Source organism: Panonychus citri, unplaced genomic scaffold (assembly GCF_014898815.1).
Source record: "Panonychus citri isolate SS breed McGregor unplaced genomic scaffold, ASM1489881v1 Contig00134, whole genome shotgun sequence".
Lineage (NCBI taxonomy): Eukaryota > Metazoa > Arthropoda > Arachnida > Trombidiformes > Tetranychidae > Panonychus > Panonychus citri.
In genome coordinates, this window is record NW_026515539.1 from 521,282 (window position 1) to 542,112 (window position 20,831).

The 20,831-nt window shown below is 30.9% G+C and overlaps 2 protein-coding genes across 3 annotated transcripts in view; both read left to right on the forward strand.

The window, feature by feature from the left end:
• LOC128391062 (T-box transcription factor TBX2-like) overlaps window positions 1-20,831 on the forward strand; it is a 35,548-nt gene that overhangs the window by 13,756 nt on the left and 961 nt on the right. Inside the window, exons 2-5 of one of the 2 annotated variants that reach the window (XM_053350905.1) lie at window positions 16,523-16,790; window positions 17,009-17,155; window positions 18,739-18,815; window positions 18,931-19,244. In XM_053350905.1, the coding sequence (XP_053206880.1) occupies window positions 16,523-16,790; window positions 17,009-17,155; window positions 18,739-18,815; window positions 18,931-19,244 (806 nt within the window). Of the gene's footprint in view, window positions 1-16,522; window positions 16,791-17,005; window positions 17,156-18,738; window positions 18,816-18,930; window positions 19,245-20,831 lie in introns of both variants that reach the window. The other variant, XM_053350904.1, reaches the window with a different exon arrangement.
• LOC128391060 (ATP-binding cassette sub-family G member 1-like) lies at window positions 9,431-12,780 on the forward strand. The gene has a single exon (XM_053350902.1). It carries the CDS (start codon window positions 10,019-10,021, stop codon window positions 12,314-12,316), a length of 2,298 nt encoding a protein of 765 aa, XP_053206877.1. The 5' UTR covers window positions 9,431-10,018; the 3' UTR covers window positions 12,317-12,780.

The following is a 20,831-nucleotide window of genomic DNA, read 5'->3' on the forward strand; positions in this document are numbered from 1 at the left end:
ATCTTCCTCTCCCTCTCTCTCTCTCTCTAACATTTTATCTTCCACCCCCTTTGTTGCAATTCTCTTTCTCTTTCTCTGTCTGTGAAGATCACACAATGAGCTAAATGCATATATCCATTGCAATGGATACTCTTGATGATAATCATAACAATCAAAACCTATTACAATTAGGAAATGGTATCCGTGGTCTCAAGTCAACCTTAAAAATGGCTTAGCGATCCGTTTAAAAAGGCTCATCTTCATATCTTCATCTTTATCTTTGTCATCCTCTCATCTCCACCTCTCTCTCTCTCTCTCTCTCTTGAGTCTTCCAGCATCTCGTCTTTTTAACCAAGGTTATTATCATGTCTGTCTATTGGTTGAGTTTTTTTTCTTGCTCAACTATTTTGTTGTTGATTATCATCATTGTTTGGATGAATACTTAATCCCTAACGATAATCATCATAATCTTAATCCATTGTCATCCTTTAACCAATTTCAATTAATGTACAAAAATTACTCTCATTAATTGTATTGGTGATTATGATTAAACTGTGTCCATGAAAAATATTATCAACCAGTGAAAGTGACACTTGAGTTATCATTGTTATGATGATGATGATGATGATGATGAGGGAAGATGATAGTTACATATTTATCTTTGTTAGTTTTTTTACAGTTATCATTCTTGATTTATCATTTGCTCAATTTAACAACAATGTAATGTATCATGATTATGTTGATGAGGATGATTATCATCAAGATGAATAAAAAAAAGATGTAACTTTTTGTAACGGTTAAGTTGAGGTGACATTGTCTTCATCTCTCTGTCTCTCTGTCTCTCATCCTCTTCATCTTCATCATCTACATTACATTAATTGTGATGACTTTTCCTTATGCTCTACCATCATCTTCATCTTCATCTTCATCTTCCTCTTCCTCCTCCTCTTCAATCTCTGTGAGTTCATCTTCCCAACCTCTAGTTGAGCATAAAATGTAATCGCTAAAATTTTCATTCCACCAAGAGTAACATGAGATGTAACATTTTTTGTTACCCGACATCTTGTTGTTAGTTTGTTATTTTTTCTTATAATATCATCATTCACATCCTCATCTTAATCATCTCATTAAGAATCATCATCATCATCATCATCTATTTTTTGTCCCTACCTCTTGATTGTTGTTTACGTTTGTAACTATCAACACTAATCATCATCATCACCATAAACATTTGCAGTTTGATTTTCAAAGGAAAACAAAAAAAGTTCAGAATCTTTTTCATTTGCATTTTCAAATTTGCATAAAGCAACATTACATTACTATTTGCAATTATTGCATAAATGATTGTTTATCATCATCATCATCAATGACCAATCCTCATCTTAACAATAGTGAATCAAGTAAATTGAATAAAAAAAGACCACTTCAATTATACAGAAGCAAATATAACTCTAATATTATTCATCCTCATCCTTATCCTTCATCTCTCTCTCTCTCATTTCACCCAGAAAAACTTGATGATCATCTTGAGGTAAAAGATGAAGATGATGATGATGATGATGATGTTCACTTAATGATAATGAGAATCATCTTGTAATAGTAAATTTGACAACAATCGATTTGACTTACAAATGAAATTAATCTTTTTCCTTCATCATCTTCATCTTCAACCTTACCCATACTCCTCCCTTACCATTATCATCATCCACTTGAAACTTTCATCATTATCATCCAATCCGATATTCATAGTAATCTGTTTCTACTTTTTTTTCCATAGAAAATGCCTTTACTTTTCATTCATTGAACATTCATTCATCTCCTTACCCCACCCATTTTATTTGAGTAACAAAACACACACTCATACACCTTCCCACCCCAATCTCATCATCATCATCTTCATGATATCATCTCCACTACCTATAACTTTATACATAAGAATCGAACCAATAGAATAGAAAAAAAATCAAAATTTCTTTTCGATATTCACTTACATACACAATACGCAAGAAGAAAACTTTTTTTCTCAACTTTTTCTCCTCATCTTCTCTCTCTCTCTCTCTCTCTCTTCCATCATCATACCTCCTCCTCTTCTTATTCGCTAAAAGGTAAAGTCACCTGATCACACCTAAGTAACACCTTTTTACCTGCTTCTCACCTTGAAGATTATGCGTGAACAGGTAGGAAAACCATGATAACTGAATGAAAGATTATGTTATTATATAGACTTGATAAGAAGTTGAGATAACATGGAAAGAGAAAAATCTAAGTCAGAATGTCAGAACTTTTTCTTTCTTTTCTTGCAACTTTTGTCCAGCTTTTGAAACTTTTTTATTTTCTTCTATCTCTCCATCATCATCATCTTTTTTTTTCTCATCGTTATTATTAATATGTGACACTAATATATATCATTATTATTATCGTGCATCTGAAAGGAAAAGGATCTGATAAAGTTTGTTACCTGTCTCAGAATATATGAGAAGCTTAGAAAGTAAAGAGAGAAGAGAAAGAAAAATTTCTCCTAAATTCTTACCTGGAACTTTTTTTCTCTTTTCTTCAGATCAGATAAGTTTTTTCTTCTCTTTATGTATTGATTCCAAATGATGAAGATGATGATGCTTAGATCATTTTACTCGACATTTTCATTGATAACCTCCTGTGGTTACATCTATCTGAATCTCTCTCTCTCTCTCTCTCTCTCATCAACATCATCGTCCTTCATTTTATCATCAAACGATATCAACTCAATGATGTTATATATTGATGATGATAATCATCTTGATGTATCATCATCATCTTATTGGTACTATGGTCAAACGTGTGTCCAACTTTCTCGTAATAATATTACTCACTCAGTGATAAGATTGATGTCCAAGGATGATGAGAATGATACAGTTGACTTTCTCTCTCTCTCTCTTTCTGTACTTTTAGATAGATAAGATAAAGAAGATAAGAATGGAGAGAGAGAGAGAGAAAGAGTATCTGTCTTTTACTCTCTCATTTTCTCTTCTCATTGGAATTTCTTTTTCCTCTTCTTATTATTCTGCTTTTTCTTCTCATCATTTTCTTGAACATTCATCGGAAGAGGATGAAGATGAAGATGAGAAGGTTGGAAGATTGTAAAAGTCATACGAATGCTTTATTACCCTGATTGAGAGGTAAGATTATTGTGTTACCTGGCAGCTTAACCTCCTTCTCCCTCCTCAAAGGTATAAGATAATATAAGATTCCAGACTCCCACAGAGAGTGAGAGTGAAAGATAGACTAGATCTCTCTCTCTCTCTCTCTCTCTCTTCTGTTTATTTTTCATCATCTTCATCTTCTCATTATTTACTAGCTACAGTTTGTTGTTTTACATAACATAGAGTATGAGATGATGATGATAATGAAGATGATGATGAGGGAAAAAGCTATAAAATGAGTGAGAGAGAAAAAGAGACAGACTAAAATAATAAGGACAGGCTATTAACTGCTAATTACACACAAGGTAACATGCCCTAAGGGTGTTTGGTTGCTAGCAAAAAAAAATATATTCACAAATAAAATGCAAAAATGAACAGAAAAAAAAGAAAAGAGAAAAAAAAATTTTCTTTTCCAAAGGAGGTCATCATCTTTATCCTTATCATCATCATAATCTGTAAATTGATTAAACAGCTCAAACAAAAGTGTTTCAACAATCAATCAGCAATCAAATTAAATTAAAATCGGTTAAAGAAAATAATTGTCACAATAAAAAACAAACAAACAAACAATATCACAATTTCAATCTAACTGTTATTATTATTTATTGATAATAAACAATATGAATACCCTCACATACCCACCACCAGGATCACCCAATCCCCCAACCTGATTTAATTTTATCAAATTGTAACTTGATCAATTTAAACCTTAAACATGATAATTGAATTGTTATCATCATCATAATCATCATGATAATCTGTTAATTAAATTACCCCACCCAAAGTGATTATAATTGTAACAATAGTTAACAGAAAAACTTTTTTTTTCTCCATCAATGTTTTCAATTGTTGTTTCATCAACCATTTAAAATACACACACACAAGTAAACGTAATCAAATTAACCTGATTAAGACTAATGATAAACATGATAAAATTGTCACATCCTCCTCCTCGACCCATACCTCCACCTCCACCTCCTCCATCACTACCCACTCTTATTGTAAATCCACCAATCCATTAATCCTCAACCTCCTCCATAAAAACATCACTAGATAATAATATCCATTGATTTATATTATCAACCATAAATAATAACAAACATAAAACCATTGTACCAATAACCTTATCCAATGTTTATCTATTGATATTAATAACAATAGCCAGAGGTCAAGAGTCATAGGTTACTAATATTCTTATTAATTTTTAATATATCGGGTACATATAAACATATATATATCTATTGATAATCGTATATTGATCAACCCTGTATACCAATATTAGACATATAATATGTTGGTGTGTCTTGTCATCATTATTTACAACATCATGTAGTATATGATATTGGTCATCATGAAAATGACCATTTAAATAAAAGAAAGAGACCAAAATTTATCATTCTCTCTCTCTCTCTCTCTCTCTGTTTATCTTCCTCTTATCATCTTGATCCTCCTTTAACATTTACCAGGGACTTCACATGATTAATAATAGATATTAACAGTTGATTGTATTAGAAATCAAATTGATCCTTTCAAAGGTTTCCAATTACATTGAATCATATGAAATAATATTATCTCACTTGACCATTGGATTCATTATATAAACTGGACAATAAATTGATCTCTTTCTGCTAATTAACTAGACAATTTAACCTTTTACACTGTTAATTGGTTAACCATTAAATTGTTTGTTGTTTTTAGTTGTAAAAAACACAAAATTCAACAACGTTATTAGTTTGTTTATTGTAACGTGCTCATTGCGTGCTGGTTAATTTACTTGATTTAGTTTGTTTGTTTGTTTTTTATTGAGACAGTTAATTGTTTCTGGTTAACCAGGATGATTAACTTGATTATCATCATCATCATCTTCTGTGTGTGTTATATTTAATATTATCCAGCTAAAAACAGTAGCAATTAAGAAAATTGAGAAAACTGTCAAAAAATTAACATGAAAACGATCAACAATTTCAACCAAAACAATTAAACCAACAAAAATGATCAACAATTAACTTGATTTAAGTTTTTAATTAATATCTCATCATTGATATTATCCAATATTAATATTGCCTCTCATCATCATTGACTTTGATTTAATAACAACAATTAACTTTTGTTTTGATAAATTAAAACGTAAAAAACATTAACTGTTGTTAATTTAGTTAACAAAAATTTTCATAATTAAACAATTTACCAAATTAATTAACTTTGTATTCAAGGTGAAAATATTAAATTACTTTCATATTATTAATTGTAAAGTTAATCAATTAATCATTGGTTGATTATTGTAAACTAAAAGTGTGTTAATCTGATTATGTTGATTATATATATAAAATTATAAAGCAATTTATTAATTGTCAAGGTGAAAAGATTAACCCAGAAAACAAAATTAAATCAAGAATTAAACTTTTTCTTTGACAAGATAATCAATTAATCATTTAATCATCACCACGACAAGTTGATAATAAATTCAAATGTTATATTAGAATTGATTATTTTGGATTAGCTTAATTTAATTGTACTCAACCAATTAATGGATTCGTATTCAATTTCAAGATTAGGTTACTTCACATACGAACCATTTTAATTGTTACAATTAATTAACATAAAATAATTAGTTAATTGTAAACTCTTTTTGTTCAATTTGATGAACGAAGAAGCAAAAAAAAATTTGTTTTTTATCCTCTAACTGGTTAATCCCCTCATCGCCTTAATCCTCCTCTTAATCCTGGAAATATAAAGTTTCGTAAATGTGACTTACATTAATCTCTCTCTCTCTCAATAATATTATTAGTATTTACTAATTGTTGAATGAATTACTTTCCGTTGAGCCAAACAACAACAATTTAATTACACCAATTAAGCCAAGTAATCAAAAAAATCTTAGCAATTAACTGGTTAGGTGATTAATTTAATGATTTAACTCTCAAGAAAAATAACAAATTCTTGCCACACTAATCAACATGATAATCTTTGTCTCCTAATCTTTAATAACTCATGTCATTTGGCATTCATAACATTTCACAAATCCAGTTAATCCATTTACAAGATTAGCTTATTGAAACAATCATTGAGATTGAGTATTGTTCATCAAGAGTTAATCCTTAATCCAACAAAAAAAAAAGATGATGAGAGTAAATTTCCTCAACAGAACTTTTAATTTTTTTTTATTATTTCCTTCATTCATTATATTAAACAAATTCTCATCGTTAATCCTAATCCTTATCAGATGTTTAATCAACAACAAAATGATCACAAAATTAACAATATCATTCAATCAACTATTAGTATCCCTTGAGTATATTACACATCATCTTTAGCATCCTCATCTTCCTGGTTTATCATCATCATCATCAGATGAACCATTAGTATCCTTGATGAGAGAGAAAAGAGTAAAAAAATTATCATCTCTCTCTCTCTCTCTCTCATACTCATCATCGACATCAATACCCACTGCATAAGCTGTAGTTTTTTTATCATCTTTAGCATCCTCATCTTCATCCCTTGAGTATGATAGTATTTTTTTAATGTCAAATGAATGTAATGATTACTTTAATTCAATTACTCTCTCTCTCCTTGATATTGATCAGTAAATTGCTATCGATTGATGGTTATCAATGATGTAAGGGTAGACACACTCAAAGTATTAACTGTGATTAAAATTGATTGTGATAATCAATGTTAATCTTTTCAATTGTTTTAAAAATGTAAAACAACAAATGACAATTTGCAAATTCATCTTGTTGATTATTATCAAGATGATGGACATTGAGAGGACAAAACAATTAATGTTTCACATTTTTTCAAAGGGACAAAACTGTTTACCAATCAAATCAATAAATCAGCTTGTCAACAAGTCAAGATTGTTGTCAATCAACAATCAACTTAACAACAGTATACAACAATCAATATGATCATCTTGTCAACAACAACAACAACAACAACAACAACCCTCAAGGTATTCACATAGACACACATAAATAACCAATCCAAAGTTAACAACTATCAATTTAAATGATTGCCAATGATGATAACAGTTATTTAAAGTGAAAGCAATTTAAGTTAACCATCATCATTATTATCAAAAAATGTCATCAGTGGGTCAAGTAAATGGTTACCCTGTATGAAAAATACTAGTACAAAATGTCACCAGAAAAATTGTTACTTGTAACCTTATCATTACAAGATGATGATGATCATCAATTGCAATTGACAGTTAATCAATTGATTCTGATGATAATTGGTAATCATTTTTATTTTCTTGGTGACAATTCAACTGATGTTACGATTAACTTTGTTTTTTTTTGTTACTCTTGTTGTCAATGTTAATTCAAATAGCAATGGATAATCATATATATTTATACTGAAATTGAAGATTAAGGATAAAGATTAAGATTAAGATGGTGAGGATGAGGATGAGGATGAGGATGCTACAAGGTGCAAGATTACAAGTTACAATTAAGAAGCCAGAAAATCAGTGATACTGCAAATGAATAGGTTGAAACCTTAACAGCTTTGAAAAAAAAACTGTCACAGGATCAAGATGATGATCGGGCTTATGTAGCACTTACTTGGCAAAAGGGAAGAAGATAATGTTTAATATGGAAGATGAGAGAGAAATGATGAGGATGATGAAGATGAGATGGAGAGGCAAGTATTATGTATATACGATTTAATTTATTCTTTTTCTCTCTCGTTCTTTTATAACCTGACGAGAGAAGCTTCTTTTTTCTTCTCACTTTTCTGCTATCATCTTCATCTCCATCTTCATCGTCATTATCATCATGAGAGAGAGAGAGAGAGAGAGAGAGAGAGAGAGAGAGAGAGAGAGAGAGACCAGAATTTTATCTTACTTTTTTTTTGCTGATGTGAGAGAGAGACTAAAGCAATTTGCTGATCATCAGCATCATCTCATCATCTTGAACATCAACCTATGATGATGAAAATGAAGATACCTTTTCTCATCATAATTACACCGAGTACAAAGATGTCTCTTTGATTCCCTGGCGACGGAATCTGCAAGATTAGTGGATTAGTGTTTTTTTATCATATCTCTTAATCTCCTCTCTTGCTCTTCATGTTAATTTTAAAATTGCAATAAGTTTGCAACTTTGTAAGAAGATATAATGATAGAGAGATGGAAAAAAGAAAGAAAGAAAGAAAGAAAGAGAGAGATGATATACTTCTCATCATCATCATCATTATCATCTTTCAAAAATGATGATGCTGATTATGTGAAAGAGAATGAAAAAATAGACAGTAAATATTATCAATACCGAAAGAGAGGAAAAATTTTAAGTGGAAACAAATTTAAAGCCAAAAGTTTTTCATCTTTCATTCATCAATACTAATTATGAATCAAAGAATTAATTGTTTTCACATTTGAGAAGTCAATTTTGTATCGAACTGTAAAATTTATATACCATGGTTACCATGGTTACGTTCTGGGGAGAAAATTTGATTAAATCAATTGTGTCTCTTGAGCCAATTGATTTGAAAATAGAAACAATTAAATTGTGATCATTACTATTAAAAGGTGTATCTTATAACCTTTACCTTTTCCCTAAATATCATGATAAATATAATTATCAATCTGAAAATTGAATCATCATGATTTTCAATCAATAACCATGATAATGATCATAATTGATTGTTGAAAATAACAAACAACAAGTTAATTTATCTAATACTTGAAGTTTTCATCTTCATCATGATAACCATGGCAACGATTTGATGTCATTAATTATCATCAATTGAATGAGGATAAAAATAAATCTCATGATGATCATATTGGTTATGTAATTAATTAAGGCAATGAATTATTTTCTGGTTAATTGTAATTGAAATTGTTTCGTTTGCACATTAATTGAACAAATAGTTAACAACCAGTGTTACTAATTTAATACATATCAAAGAGAAGTAGAAAATAATAATAATAATCGATTTGACTTTCGAAAGAAAAAAAGTTCTAATTGAGTTCGAACTGATGAAAACTGATAAACCTTGAGAATCGTGAAAATTTATGATATAAATTAGATGATTTTATGAACTTATCATGCGATTGGGAATTATTACCTTCGGTAATTAAAGAGATTGGATATTTGTGTGTGGAGATAATTTCGATTTCGAATGATTTTATTTGTCTTCGACAAAAAAGTTCTAAATTTCTGGATGATTGATGCACTTGTAATTGGAATTAAGCTGATTGTTTACCTTTTAGAACTTTTAACTGTTTTGATAAATCGATTTTCATAATTTAATGATGATGATAAGACGAAGAAGAAAAAATTGAAATAATCGATTTTACTTCTTGTTTTTTTAGAACTTTTGTTTTCTGTTCTTTTTGTTTTCTCTTCATCTCAATAACGAACCAGGTCGATCAATGAACATTAAGAGAGCACGAGGTTAGACTTGAAATCGTTTGTAAGTAACTATTGATTACGATTAGAGACGAAGATAATGATGATAACCTTTCTCTCGACATTTGAATATAAATTAACCTCGAAAAGAAAAAATTGTCGAATTGAGTAGACACAAGTTGAAAAAAGTTCTAACGATTATTTGGATGATAAAAATATCGAAATAATAACAATTAACTTTAATCATTCATCTTCTAATTGAGTCTAACCTGAATTTTCATTAACTCAAAGTGAATTATAAGAAAGTGTCACCATAGTAAAAGAAAAACCTTCGATTAATAATTAGATTTAATTGTTCAAATTCGAGGAAAAGTGAACAGAGAGAAAAAGGAAAACATCAAGAGCAGAATTTTTCTCTCTAAAAGTCATGATTGAATTAAAGAATATCAACCATCAAGTTAACCATCGAAAATTAAATTCCATCCAGTGGATTTATATGTGTTCTGAATGATTCGAATCTCAAATTCTGACTCGATTGATCATCTTAACTCATCTAAACCAAATTCGCCAAGTGACCAATTCATTCCCGTTCCCGTTGAAAAAAGTGACCAAAAGGAAGAGGAAAAACTCCAAGAGCTGAACATGGAGGAAAACTCATATTCTGATAATAAGATTTACCCGGAAGCGGTTGTTTCAACCATCTCGAATAATTTACTCACCGATTTTACTATTTACTGGGAAAACTTTTCAGTTCCGGTTGAGGTTAACCCTTATGTCCGTTATATTGGCCGTAAACCGGAGTTTAAATATATTTTACGAAACATTGATGGTAACTTTAGGTCAGGTCAGTTGATCGCTATCATGGGACCGTCGGGATGTGGTAAATCAACTTTGATCAATTGTATCGCTAACCGTTGGCATGGATCAACTGAAGGTGACATTTATCTGTCAGGTGATCGTGCTCGTTTAAATATGGCCTTTATCCCTCAGTATGATAACTATTTTGACGTTCTAACGGTCAAAGAGACACTAGTTTATGCTTCGAGGTTACAAACGTCCACTCTGGTCGCGTCCAACTATTACAAGGCTTATAAGGCCTTGTCTCAAGAGGGACCATCGGCCAGATTGGATGTTCGTAGGTTCACAGTTTCCGATACAAATTATCACCATTTGGCCTCAAATCATATTCTATCTCTTTTTGGTCTCGATCATGTAATGTCCACTCGAGTTGGTAAACTTTCGGGTGGTCAAAAGAAACGACTCTCAATTGCACAAGAGCTCATCTCAAGACCGGACATTTTGATTCTTGACGAGCCAACTTCGGGTCTTGACTCCGCCGCTTCATATAATTGTATTGAGATATTAAGATCTTTGGCCTCAGCTAAGCCGTCAATGCTCATAATGGTCACCATTCATCAGCCTAATATGAAAATTTTTGAACTTTTTGACAAAATTTACGTTCTCTCAAGTCAAGGTCAACTTGTTTACGATGGTCCACCAGAAGCACTGGTTCCCCATCTCGACAAAGTTGGTACACCTTGTCCCGCTTTCACTAGCCCGGGTGATTTTCTAATTGAAATAGCCTCAGGTGAACATGGCCTCGAACCTTTGAACATCCTACTTGCCAATCCAACGGCTTTTGAAAATAAATTTGAACGAGAAACATTAGATCAGAAAATTTTGAACCATTCAGCATTTCGAGCCTCGTATCCACATTTTAAGCATTTTATTATCCTCTTTCAACGAGCTTTCATCTTAATTCTTCGTGACCCCTTACTGACCGCCTCCCGTTTTGGGATTCACATTTCAATGGCACTTTTTCTGGGCTGGTTTTATGGACCTTACATCGGTCGTTACGGTGGATGTCCACCCGATCTTGGGTCAACCTTTGATATTCATGCAATTCGCACAGCATCAAACGAAGTACTCGACGAAGCTAAAGGCCTACTGGACAACTTTTCCGCTCTATTTTTCTCTCTCCTCTTACTTATGTTCGGCTCTTTAACACCAATGTTAATCACTTTCCCCCTGGAATTGTCCATTTTTATCAAAGAAAAGTCCAACGGCTGGTATGGTGTTGGCTCTTATTTTCTAGCTCGAACTCTTGCCGATTTACCATTTCAGGTCATCACTTCCGTTCTTTACGTTTCAATCACTTATTACATGAATGGTCAGATCAAAGAGTGGGACCGTTTCAGTGCTTACTTGACCATTTGCGTAATGGTCGCTCTAATAGGCCAATCACATGGACTTGCGATCGGCTCATTTTTCGTACACAATGTGACCGCAGCCGTTTTCCTAGGCCCTGCCTCTTGTTTACCTTTACTTTTATTTTCTGGTTTTCTGGTTAAAATTGAGACAATGCCGGCACTCCTGCGACCGTTGACCAACCTTTCCTACATAAGGTTCGGTTTCGAGGGTGTCCTAATTTCGTTGTATGGATTTTTTCGCTGTGGCAAGGGGACAATGGAAAAAATTGACATGATGAAATCAATGTTCCAGGGATGGCTTAATAAAATGTTTGCCATCGCATTTGAAACAATAACCGGAGATGAAGATTCACCAGAACAAATTAAACAAGTTCGAGATATAACCGATTCTCTGACCACAGCAGTGTTTAATTCCGTCGGCGGAGGGCTAGCAAAAGGTGCAGGAGGCAATAGAACCGAAGTCGAATCGGGTGTGATGATTATCTACAATCTAAAAGATGATTATCTTCGACGAACCTTCTGGGTTCTAGCAGTTAATCTGTTCGTCTATCGATTTATCACTTTTCTCATTATTCGTTATCGAGCCTCTCATTGAGAATCATGAAGAAAAAAGAAAAAAAAAGAAAAACAATCAATCATCAAGAGACACACTCAGTGTTGATATTATTCATTGTATTGATTATCTTTGACATTAACATGAAAACTTGCGCATTCATAAAGATTTTCAGTGTATCATTTCATGATAAAGTTCAGTCTCAGTTGATGCAGAGCATGAAAAAAGAAAAACCAGAAAAAAGAAAAAAGAAAAAAAGAAAAAAAAATTCTGAATCTTATTTTCTAATCTTTTTCTTTTGTCTCAGTGCAAAAAGAAACAAATATTTTGTTGAAAAGTGTACACATGATGATTATCTATCATATTTATCTTTCTTGGAACAGGGGGAATTAAGGAGAAATATCAAATTCTGTGTGTGTATGTGTGTTGAACATGACACAAAGTCAACACTTGGAAGATAAGAAAGTTTCAAGAAAAGTTCTGAAAACTTTTTCCATTCAATTTTCACTGATCGTTATCATGGAGGAAAAAAAATTGTTTCTTTTCTCATCTTCGTCTTACCTCATGAGGTTTTCGTTGATAAAATGTTATCGTGCTAAAAGTTGTCTAGTCACCATCTATGGTGATACATACACCACCATGAGTAATACTATCTGAATGTAAGATCATACTGATGATTTAGAGAGAGAGAGAGAGAGAGGGTGGATTTTGTTTCACCTTTTGGTGTGTTTATCGTTAATCAAAGTGAGGTTTTTGCAAATGCGAAAAGTTTCAAGTTAAGCCAAGAATAACTTACGTGTGACAAAGTGCAAGACAAACGATGAAGATGAAGATGAAGATAATGATGATACCCAAAGAGATTCATGAGTTGGGGGAGTGAGAGAGGTAGAGAGAAAATGGAGAAAAAAAATAAAATAATTTCCATGGAAATATTTTCCTCTGCGACTTTTATCCTTATCCTCTCTCCGTGTTTGCGTGTCTCTCACAAATACACACACACACACACAAGACACACACACAAATACACTCTCAGCAAGACTAATACATAATTACCAAGAAAATTTTATCTGATTAACATTCAATTTAAACAATTAACTGATAATCAACTGACATCATGAATGTTTCAGGTAAACATTAACCATTGATTGTCAACCCAGATAATAAGATAAATACAATAGGAGAAACCAGAGTAACCTAGAAAAAAAAGTTTCTACTCCAAACCCAAACAATTTGAGACAATTAACTTGATTGTTAACTAATTAACTACGTTTATATTTACAATCTTGTCTCTTGCTGCCAGTGTAACAATAATTAAACAACTTGCTAAGTGATTTAAATTCATTAACCTAAATTGTGATACAGTTTACGAAATCATTAACTTAATCATTAAGCAACTTGGAAGAAACTTTTTCGTTTCTTGTTTATTTTTTTTTCTTGTCGAAAATGAAATGTAACAATTAACAACAACGATTGAACCAAATCAACACTAAACGTGATGATTAACAATTTTTTTTTACTTAATCATTGTACTAACAATCAACTGATCATTAACACAATAATCAAGACTATCATTGACAATCAATCAACAACATTTATAAACAGTTAATTATCATAATCATTAACTCAGAGACTCAATTACTTTAGAAATGTTTTCCTCTTAAATGTCAAGATAATTTACTAATTATCATCTTCTAATCATCATAATTATCATTAAAAAAAATGATCCTAATGATCATGGATGATGATGATAACTCGTTGATTACAATTTATATTTTAATTCACATTAAATTGTTAACTATTTGTTTAATTACAACAAAATATACATCGACTTATTTTCTGGTTCAAATATTTACCTTGAAAATTAACCTTCAACAATTAACTAAATCATAATAATAATAATAATCAATATTATCACCTTAATGATGATTACGTGTATGATATGTTATATTTACCTTAATCATGATTAACAATCAAAGCAACAATTAACAAACTAAATTGATACTTTCGTAATGATTAAAATAAAATAACAACAATCAATACTCAATTGATTATCAGAATCAAGGTTAAATTGTGACAACAATTGATAACACGATTAATATTTTATGATAAGTTGAATGTTACTAATTACCTGTGACAATTAACTAAATCATAAGCTAACACATTGTCATCCAATTTGTAATCAGATTAATTAACTGTTGAAGAAGAAACAAAAATGATCAATTAAGTGAAAGTCAACAAGATGAAATAATGAGAAACATTTACTTTTTCATGATAAACTTGAATTGATTCCGAGGAAAACACCATGATGATGATAATGATATTGAAATATTATCGCAATTTAAATGATGATGATAATGATGTTGGTGATGAGAAAATATTATCATAATTTTTACCTATAATCAATAATATCTCTCTCTCTCTCTGTGTTTGTGTAAATGCTTGAATAGTTTGTCCAATAATAAAAAGATATGAGAGAAAAGTAAAATCCAATAATATTGATCTATATGAGAAACTAATATGATAATATGATATTATTATTAGTTATGTATTTTGTCTGGTATATTATCATTATGGGAGAGGAGGAAGTGGAGTGGGAAGAGGGAAAGTGGGAGGATGGAAGATGAGAAAGGGAGGAGGAGGAGAGAGAATGAGAATGGAAAAGTATGAGAGAGAGAGAGAAATATTGGTTATTCGAAATTTTCTTTTTGTTCCAATATGATTTTTTTCCTTTCGAAATTCAAACAGAAAATGAATACCCCCTCTCTCTCTCTCTCTCTCTCTGCTCTCACTCTTCTGGCTTTGGATATAAGTTATTGACTCTGTATCTGTTTCCATTGATGAAAAATATGATTCCTGTTATTTTTTTCATATCTTGTGATATATGTTACTCATTGTTATCATGATGATAAGGTGGGTGGGTGTGGATGACAATATAATCAGATGATGATAACCAATTACAAGTCATCTTATTGACCCGAAGTATAATATTTGTTTACTTTTGTTATATTCGAATGTCAAAATCTATTGTTAGAGCAGAAAAAATACCGAATAGAGAAAAAAAAAAGAAGCTCAAGCCTCTATTGATACGAACTTTTTTCCTTCTTCTTTTTTCTCTCTTATTCTTTTCATCTTCATCTTCCTGATGAATTATAATTGATAATGATAATAATAATGATGATGATGATGATTAGGATGATAATCCTCTTGTTAACAATATGTCATGGCTATATGATTTTTAAGAAGAAAACAATGAGAAAAGGTAGAAAGGGAAGATGAGGAAGATGCTGATGATGATGAGGAGAGAGAGAGAGAGAGAGACTATCTATTGATCTTCATAATTTTTATCTTCTTCATCATCTTCATCTTCATTTTCCTCTTTCTTTTGTCATTCTCAATTTTCGGTCATTCTTTTTTCTTCTTCTCATGCAAAAAGTTATATATCTTGAGATGATCTTCCTCATCATCTTTTTATTAATATTATCATCATCATCATCTGTATTTTTTGCGCTTCATAATGATGATAATAAGATGATCAAGATGATGAAAGTAAAGAAAAATATTAAAATCGATATTTACTTTGCAAAGGAATATCATATCCTCATCCTTTGGGAGGAGTAAAGTAAAAGGTTTTTACTATTATGATGATGATCGTGATGATGATGATGCTGGTGGTGGCTATTGATGATTAGGATGAAAGATGAGGATGATAATTGGAAAGGATGATGACGAGAAAACCCTTATTTGATGTAACCTATTATTTGAGATTCATCTTCATCTGTTTCAATTCTCACTCCCATTGGGTTACCTATTCACCTTTTGGTAAATGTTTTTATCTTCATCATTATCATCATTATCTTCATCATCCGCCTCTTTCCTCTCTCTCTCCCTATTTCATTAATCATCAACCTTTTCATCATCTCAATCAGTATCATAATCAATCTGATACAAAGTTATCAAGTAAATTGAGACAATGAATCAATCACTAAACAGCAACTGAATCTGAAAGCTTGAAATTTGATCTGGAACATGATTAAGTTAATTGTTCGTTAATCATTCACTTTTTTCCCCTTAACAATTAATCAATCGAGGAAAAGTTCAATGTCTATTTCATACTGAGTCAGAACCAGAGTTTGAACTTTACTATTATCATTATTATTATTATTATATTTTCTCGAGTCGAATTGTAATAAAATAATTCCAGCCAATTCTAAATTGATTGATTTTCTTTTATCATGTTTATATTGACAGGCGGATGTTTCCACCCTTCAAAGTCCGAGTCTCTGGACTTGATAAAAAGGCCAAATATATAATGCTAATGGACATTGTGGCCGCTGACGATTGTAGGTACAAGTTTCACAATTCCCGTTGGATGATGGCGGGCAAAGCTGACCCGGAGATGCCTAAGCGTATGTACATACACCCGGACTCGCCGTCAACGGGTGAACAGTGGATGCAGAAAACGGTTTCATTTCATAAATTAAAGTTAACCAATAATATAGCCGATAAACATGGATTCGTAAGTATAATAATTAGAACTTTATCTTTATCGAACAACAAAAAAACCCTTTACCCAAGCAGAACCATTGAACATGAATACTCACTGGCTTTTCCAACTTTTTTCTTTCCTTTCTATCTCAATGCTCATTGGAAATGTAATCATGGATCAATCTTGGAAAAATTAACATTTCTAACAATCAATCTCAACGAAAATTGCAATTGCAATTCAATAAGCAGACAATATTGAACTCGATGCACAAATATCAACCTCGTTTTCACCTAGTCAGGACAAATAACCTCATGAAATTGCCTCATAGTACATTCAGAACTTACGTTTTCAAAGAAACTGAATTCATTGCCGTAACTGCCTATCAAAATGAAAAGGTTTGTAATAATCATAAACAATTAACCATTGAACATTTATATATAGCTTATAATCATATTATCATGATATCTCATTGTGTATATAATCATAATGATTAACAGACAATGACAATGATAAACAATCAACAACAATGACAAAACCACAATAACAACAACGACAACGACAACAATAATAATAGAAAAGTTTGTTTTTTTTTCTCCAACAAACAAAAAAAAAGATGAGGATGAAAAGATAAACTTCCCAAAGTAAACAATTAACTCGATTACAATGAGAATTGGGGGACTCGATAAAAAGTTATAGAAGTAAAAAGTTTTGTTCTGAACTCGAGTGAAAAATGTTCACTCTTGGTTAATCATTAACAATAACATGTTGTCGTAAACATCCAACAATCAACTAACAACAATAGAAATTTAAATCGTAAACAATTAGTAACCACAAGAACCGACAATTAAACATTATCTAGATACCCATAAGTATATGTATAATAATATACGATATCATTTTCATTATAATCCCTTAATTAATAGTTGACAATTTAGTTACTCATATAATCCTGAATTTATTTATTATATCATTTGAAAGGTTAATGATTAAGGTTTGAGAAAATAACTGATCAATTGTTTTGTGTTGGTCAATCATTTTTAATGGTCAGTATAATGATAATCTATTGGATTTCAAGTTTCCACCTTTACCTGGTTATTGTGAGGTGGGTTTAAATATTATTATTATCATGATGATGATGATGAGCCAAGTGTCAGGTCAAAACGTGAGGTTGATTAAAATTGTGTTAATTGTGTTGATAATTATGATTACAGGTTTGATGATGATTAGTTAATCAGTTAGAGGAGAAAGTGTTTGCCTAGAAAAAGATTCAGCTGAAAGCCGTTGAATGTATCACTTTGAAAACTTTGATTATCTGATTGTTTCAAGTGAATTAAATTAATTTACATAATAGTTATGATCATTGAGAGTGGACATTGGTCATGTCCCATTCTCTCTCTCTCTCTCTTTTGTATATTTTTGTCATTTCGAACTGAAAAAAGTTCTAATTCTGTTTATCTTTCCATCTAACACCTAGATTTTAATGGTAACGGTTATTTAGCTTTTTCTTTCATTAATTTTATTCATTAATTTATCAGATCTCTCAGTTGAAATGTATCACTTTAATCAGAGAACCAGAAAAATAATAGAAATGAAAATAGACAGAGAAAAAGTGAGAGATGATAAAAAAACTTTTCATCTCTAGGTGATTATGATGATGACAATTTCATCAGATAACAAGGTAACTAATATCTCGTAATGAAATGAATGTGACATCAACCAACCATATCAATTAGGTATTGGTCATTATAAAAACATTTTCCAGCAAATGACCATCACAATTATCATATTAGTTTGGAAAATGATATTGATCAATGAAATTTGTCAATTGGACAAATTTAAGGAATTGTCGATCGTTGGTCTCGAAATTGATTGTATTGATTGTCGTTGTTTCGTTTTCGCAACGAAATGTTCAAATTTCCAATGTTAATTTTAGTTCTAAATTGTTATTAATAATTTCTAATTGATGTTTGTTTTTTAGATAACGAAATTAAAAATTGACAACAATCCGTTTGCAAAAGGTTTCAGAGAAACTGGTGCCGGGAGAAGTAGTAAAAAGTAAGTACAAAGTAAAGTGTAAAAGTGACCAATGTCCATTTCGATGGTCAAGTAGAATTTTTAATTTTTCGAGTAAAAAAAAGAACACTAACTTTAATTTTCTATTCGCTTCCAGGCAATTGGTTATGTGCAGCCCACGAAGATTAGTTTCCTTTGATTCAGATCCTGAGACTCGTACAATATGTTCATCGGTTCATGGGGATAAGATTAAAGAAAATGGTAGAGGAAGTGGAGAGGGTGGAGAAGGAGGTGGATCAGAATCGGGTGGTGGAGGAAGACGAGAAGATGATAAGGTGATGTTGAATGACCACTACTCATTGGACAATGAACCTTTAGATATTGTTGATGACTCTCACGGACCATCAACTATTAGTCCAAGAAAAGAATTGATTCTTCATTCACCAGGGGCATCTGTTGATAAACTCGAAGGTAAATAAACAAATAAACAACAACAAAAAGAAAGGAGAGAGAGAGAGAGAAAGATGATAATACTTAGTGTGAAGATAACATGATGATAATAATAGATGAAGATGATTACGATGATTATGATGAACACGCTATAAGACAATTTTCATCCCGATTTACCTGTAAAAAGAGGCGAGTTGTATGTGCGTAAAAAAAACTAACCTCAATCTGTTTTATTTTCCAATACCTTTTGTGTTTCTATTGTACTTGTGACAAAGATTAAGATGAAGATGATGATGTCTACAAGAAGATGATCTTTCTATTAGCATCATCATCATCATCATCATCATCATCATCTTCATCTTCTTTCCCTACCATTACCTTTATTTAATGTCCATTTCCTTTTCGATTTACCTTCGACATCTCGATTGATTGTGGATATCCTTTTATTTTCCTCTCTCTCTCTCTATCTTGTCATTTGTCAAAATAATCTTATTACAAGATGAGGATGAGGATGAGGATCAGGATGAGGATGATAAATACCTGGAAATGCAATTTAGCAAATAATCAATTGCAATTCTTGCAAATACCTTGTCCATATCAATAGGTAGACATAATATCCTATGGTTCCTATTTTTTTCTGTGTAGTTTTTTAGGTTATCCTGTATGTTTGTAGTAGCTTTTAGATTAGGTTACACAATTGATGATGATAAGGATGATAAATAATAGGATGATAATGTCCACACCCATTTCATTGATCATATTAATAATAATCATCACCCAACTAAATATAGTTAAAGTGATTGTATCTCTTGTGTGTATTGTAAATTGTTTACAATTGTTTTACCTTTAATTTAATTTGATCAATAATTTTTTACTAATCAATTTCCTTTTCTTATTACAATTAATGATCAATTTTCAATCATGATATCACTGATTATTTTGTTAATTCATATTATTCTGGTTGATTGAAACAATACAATTGCATGATAATCAACAATTAACTTGAAAGGATCAACTTGATTATTTCAATTTTTTGTTTTATTTTCACTCAATATTTTTTTAATGAAAATAAACAAACAATAATAATTAACCAAACAACAATTAACAAGTAATTTAAGACTGTTTAATTCAATCAATTACAATTTATTAATGTTAATTATATGAGATGTTGATTGTTTGTTAAATTGTTTTATGTTAGTTTATAAAAAGTTTTCCTCTAATTTACAATTTAAATGTTTGAAAGTTAAATAGTAAACAATTAAGTAATAGCTTGAAAGAATTGGGTACAATTTAGTTAATTGTAAACAATTTAGATGGCGAAAAAAAAGAAATGCTAATCAGCTCATTTTCAGCTGATCAATTTTTAGTACAAAATGAAAATAATTTAACTGTTCAATTGTTAAGTGTAAGTGTTGTGATTGTATTTGATTATCATCAGAAATTCATTAAAAACAATCAACAAGCAATCAAATTAACAATTAGAGTTGTAAATTCAAATTCTAAATCATCATGATCATATTATTTTCCCACCATCACATTTTCACCTTACAATTTGAATGAATGATTGACATGAATGAATTAAAATTTTTTTCGTTTTTGCTTATTTTC

Bases quoted from the DNA above. Each gene is read 5' to 3' on its own strand.
- LOC128391060 (XM_053350902.1), top strand. From the start codon at position 10,019: ATGATTCGAATCTCAAATTCTGACTCGATTGATCATCTTAACTCATCT.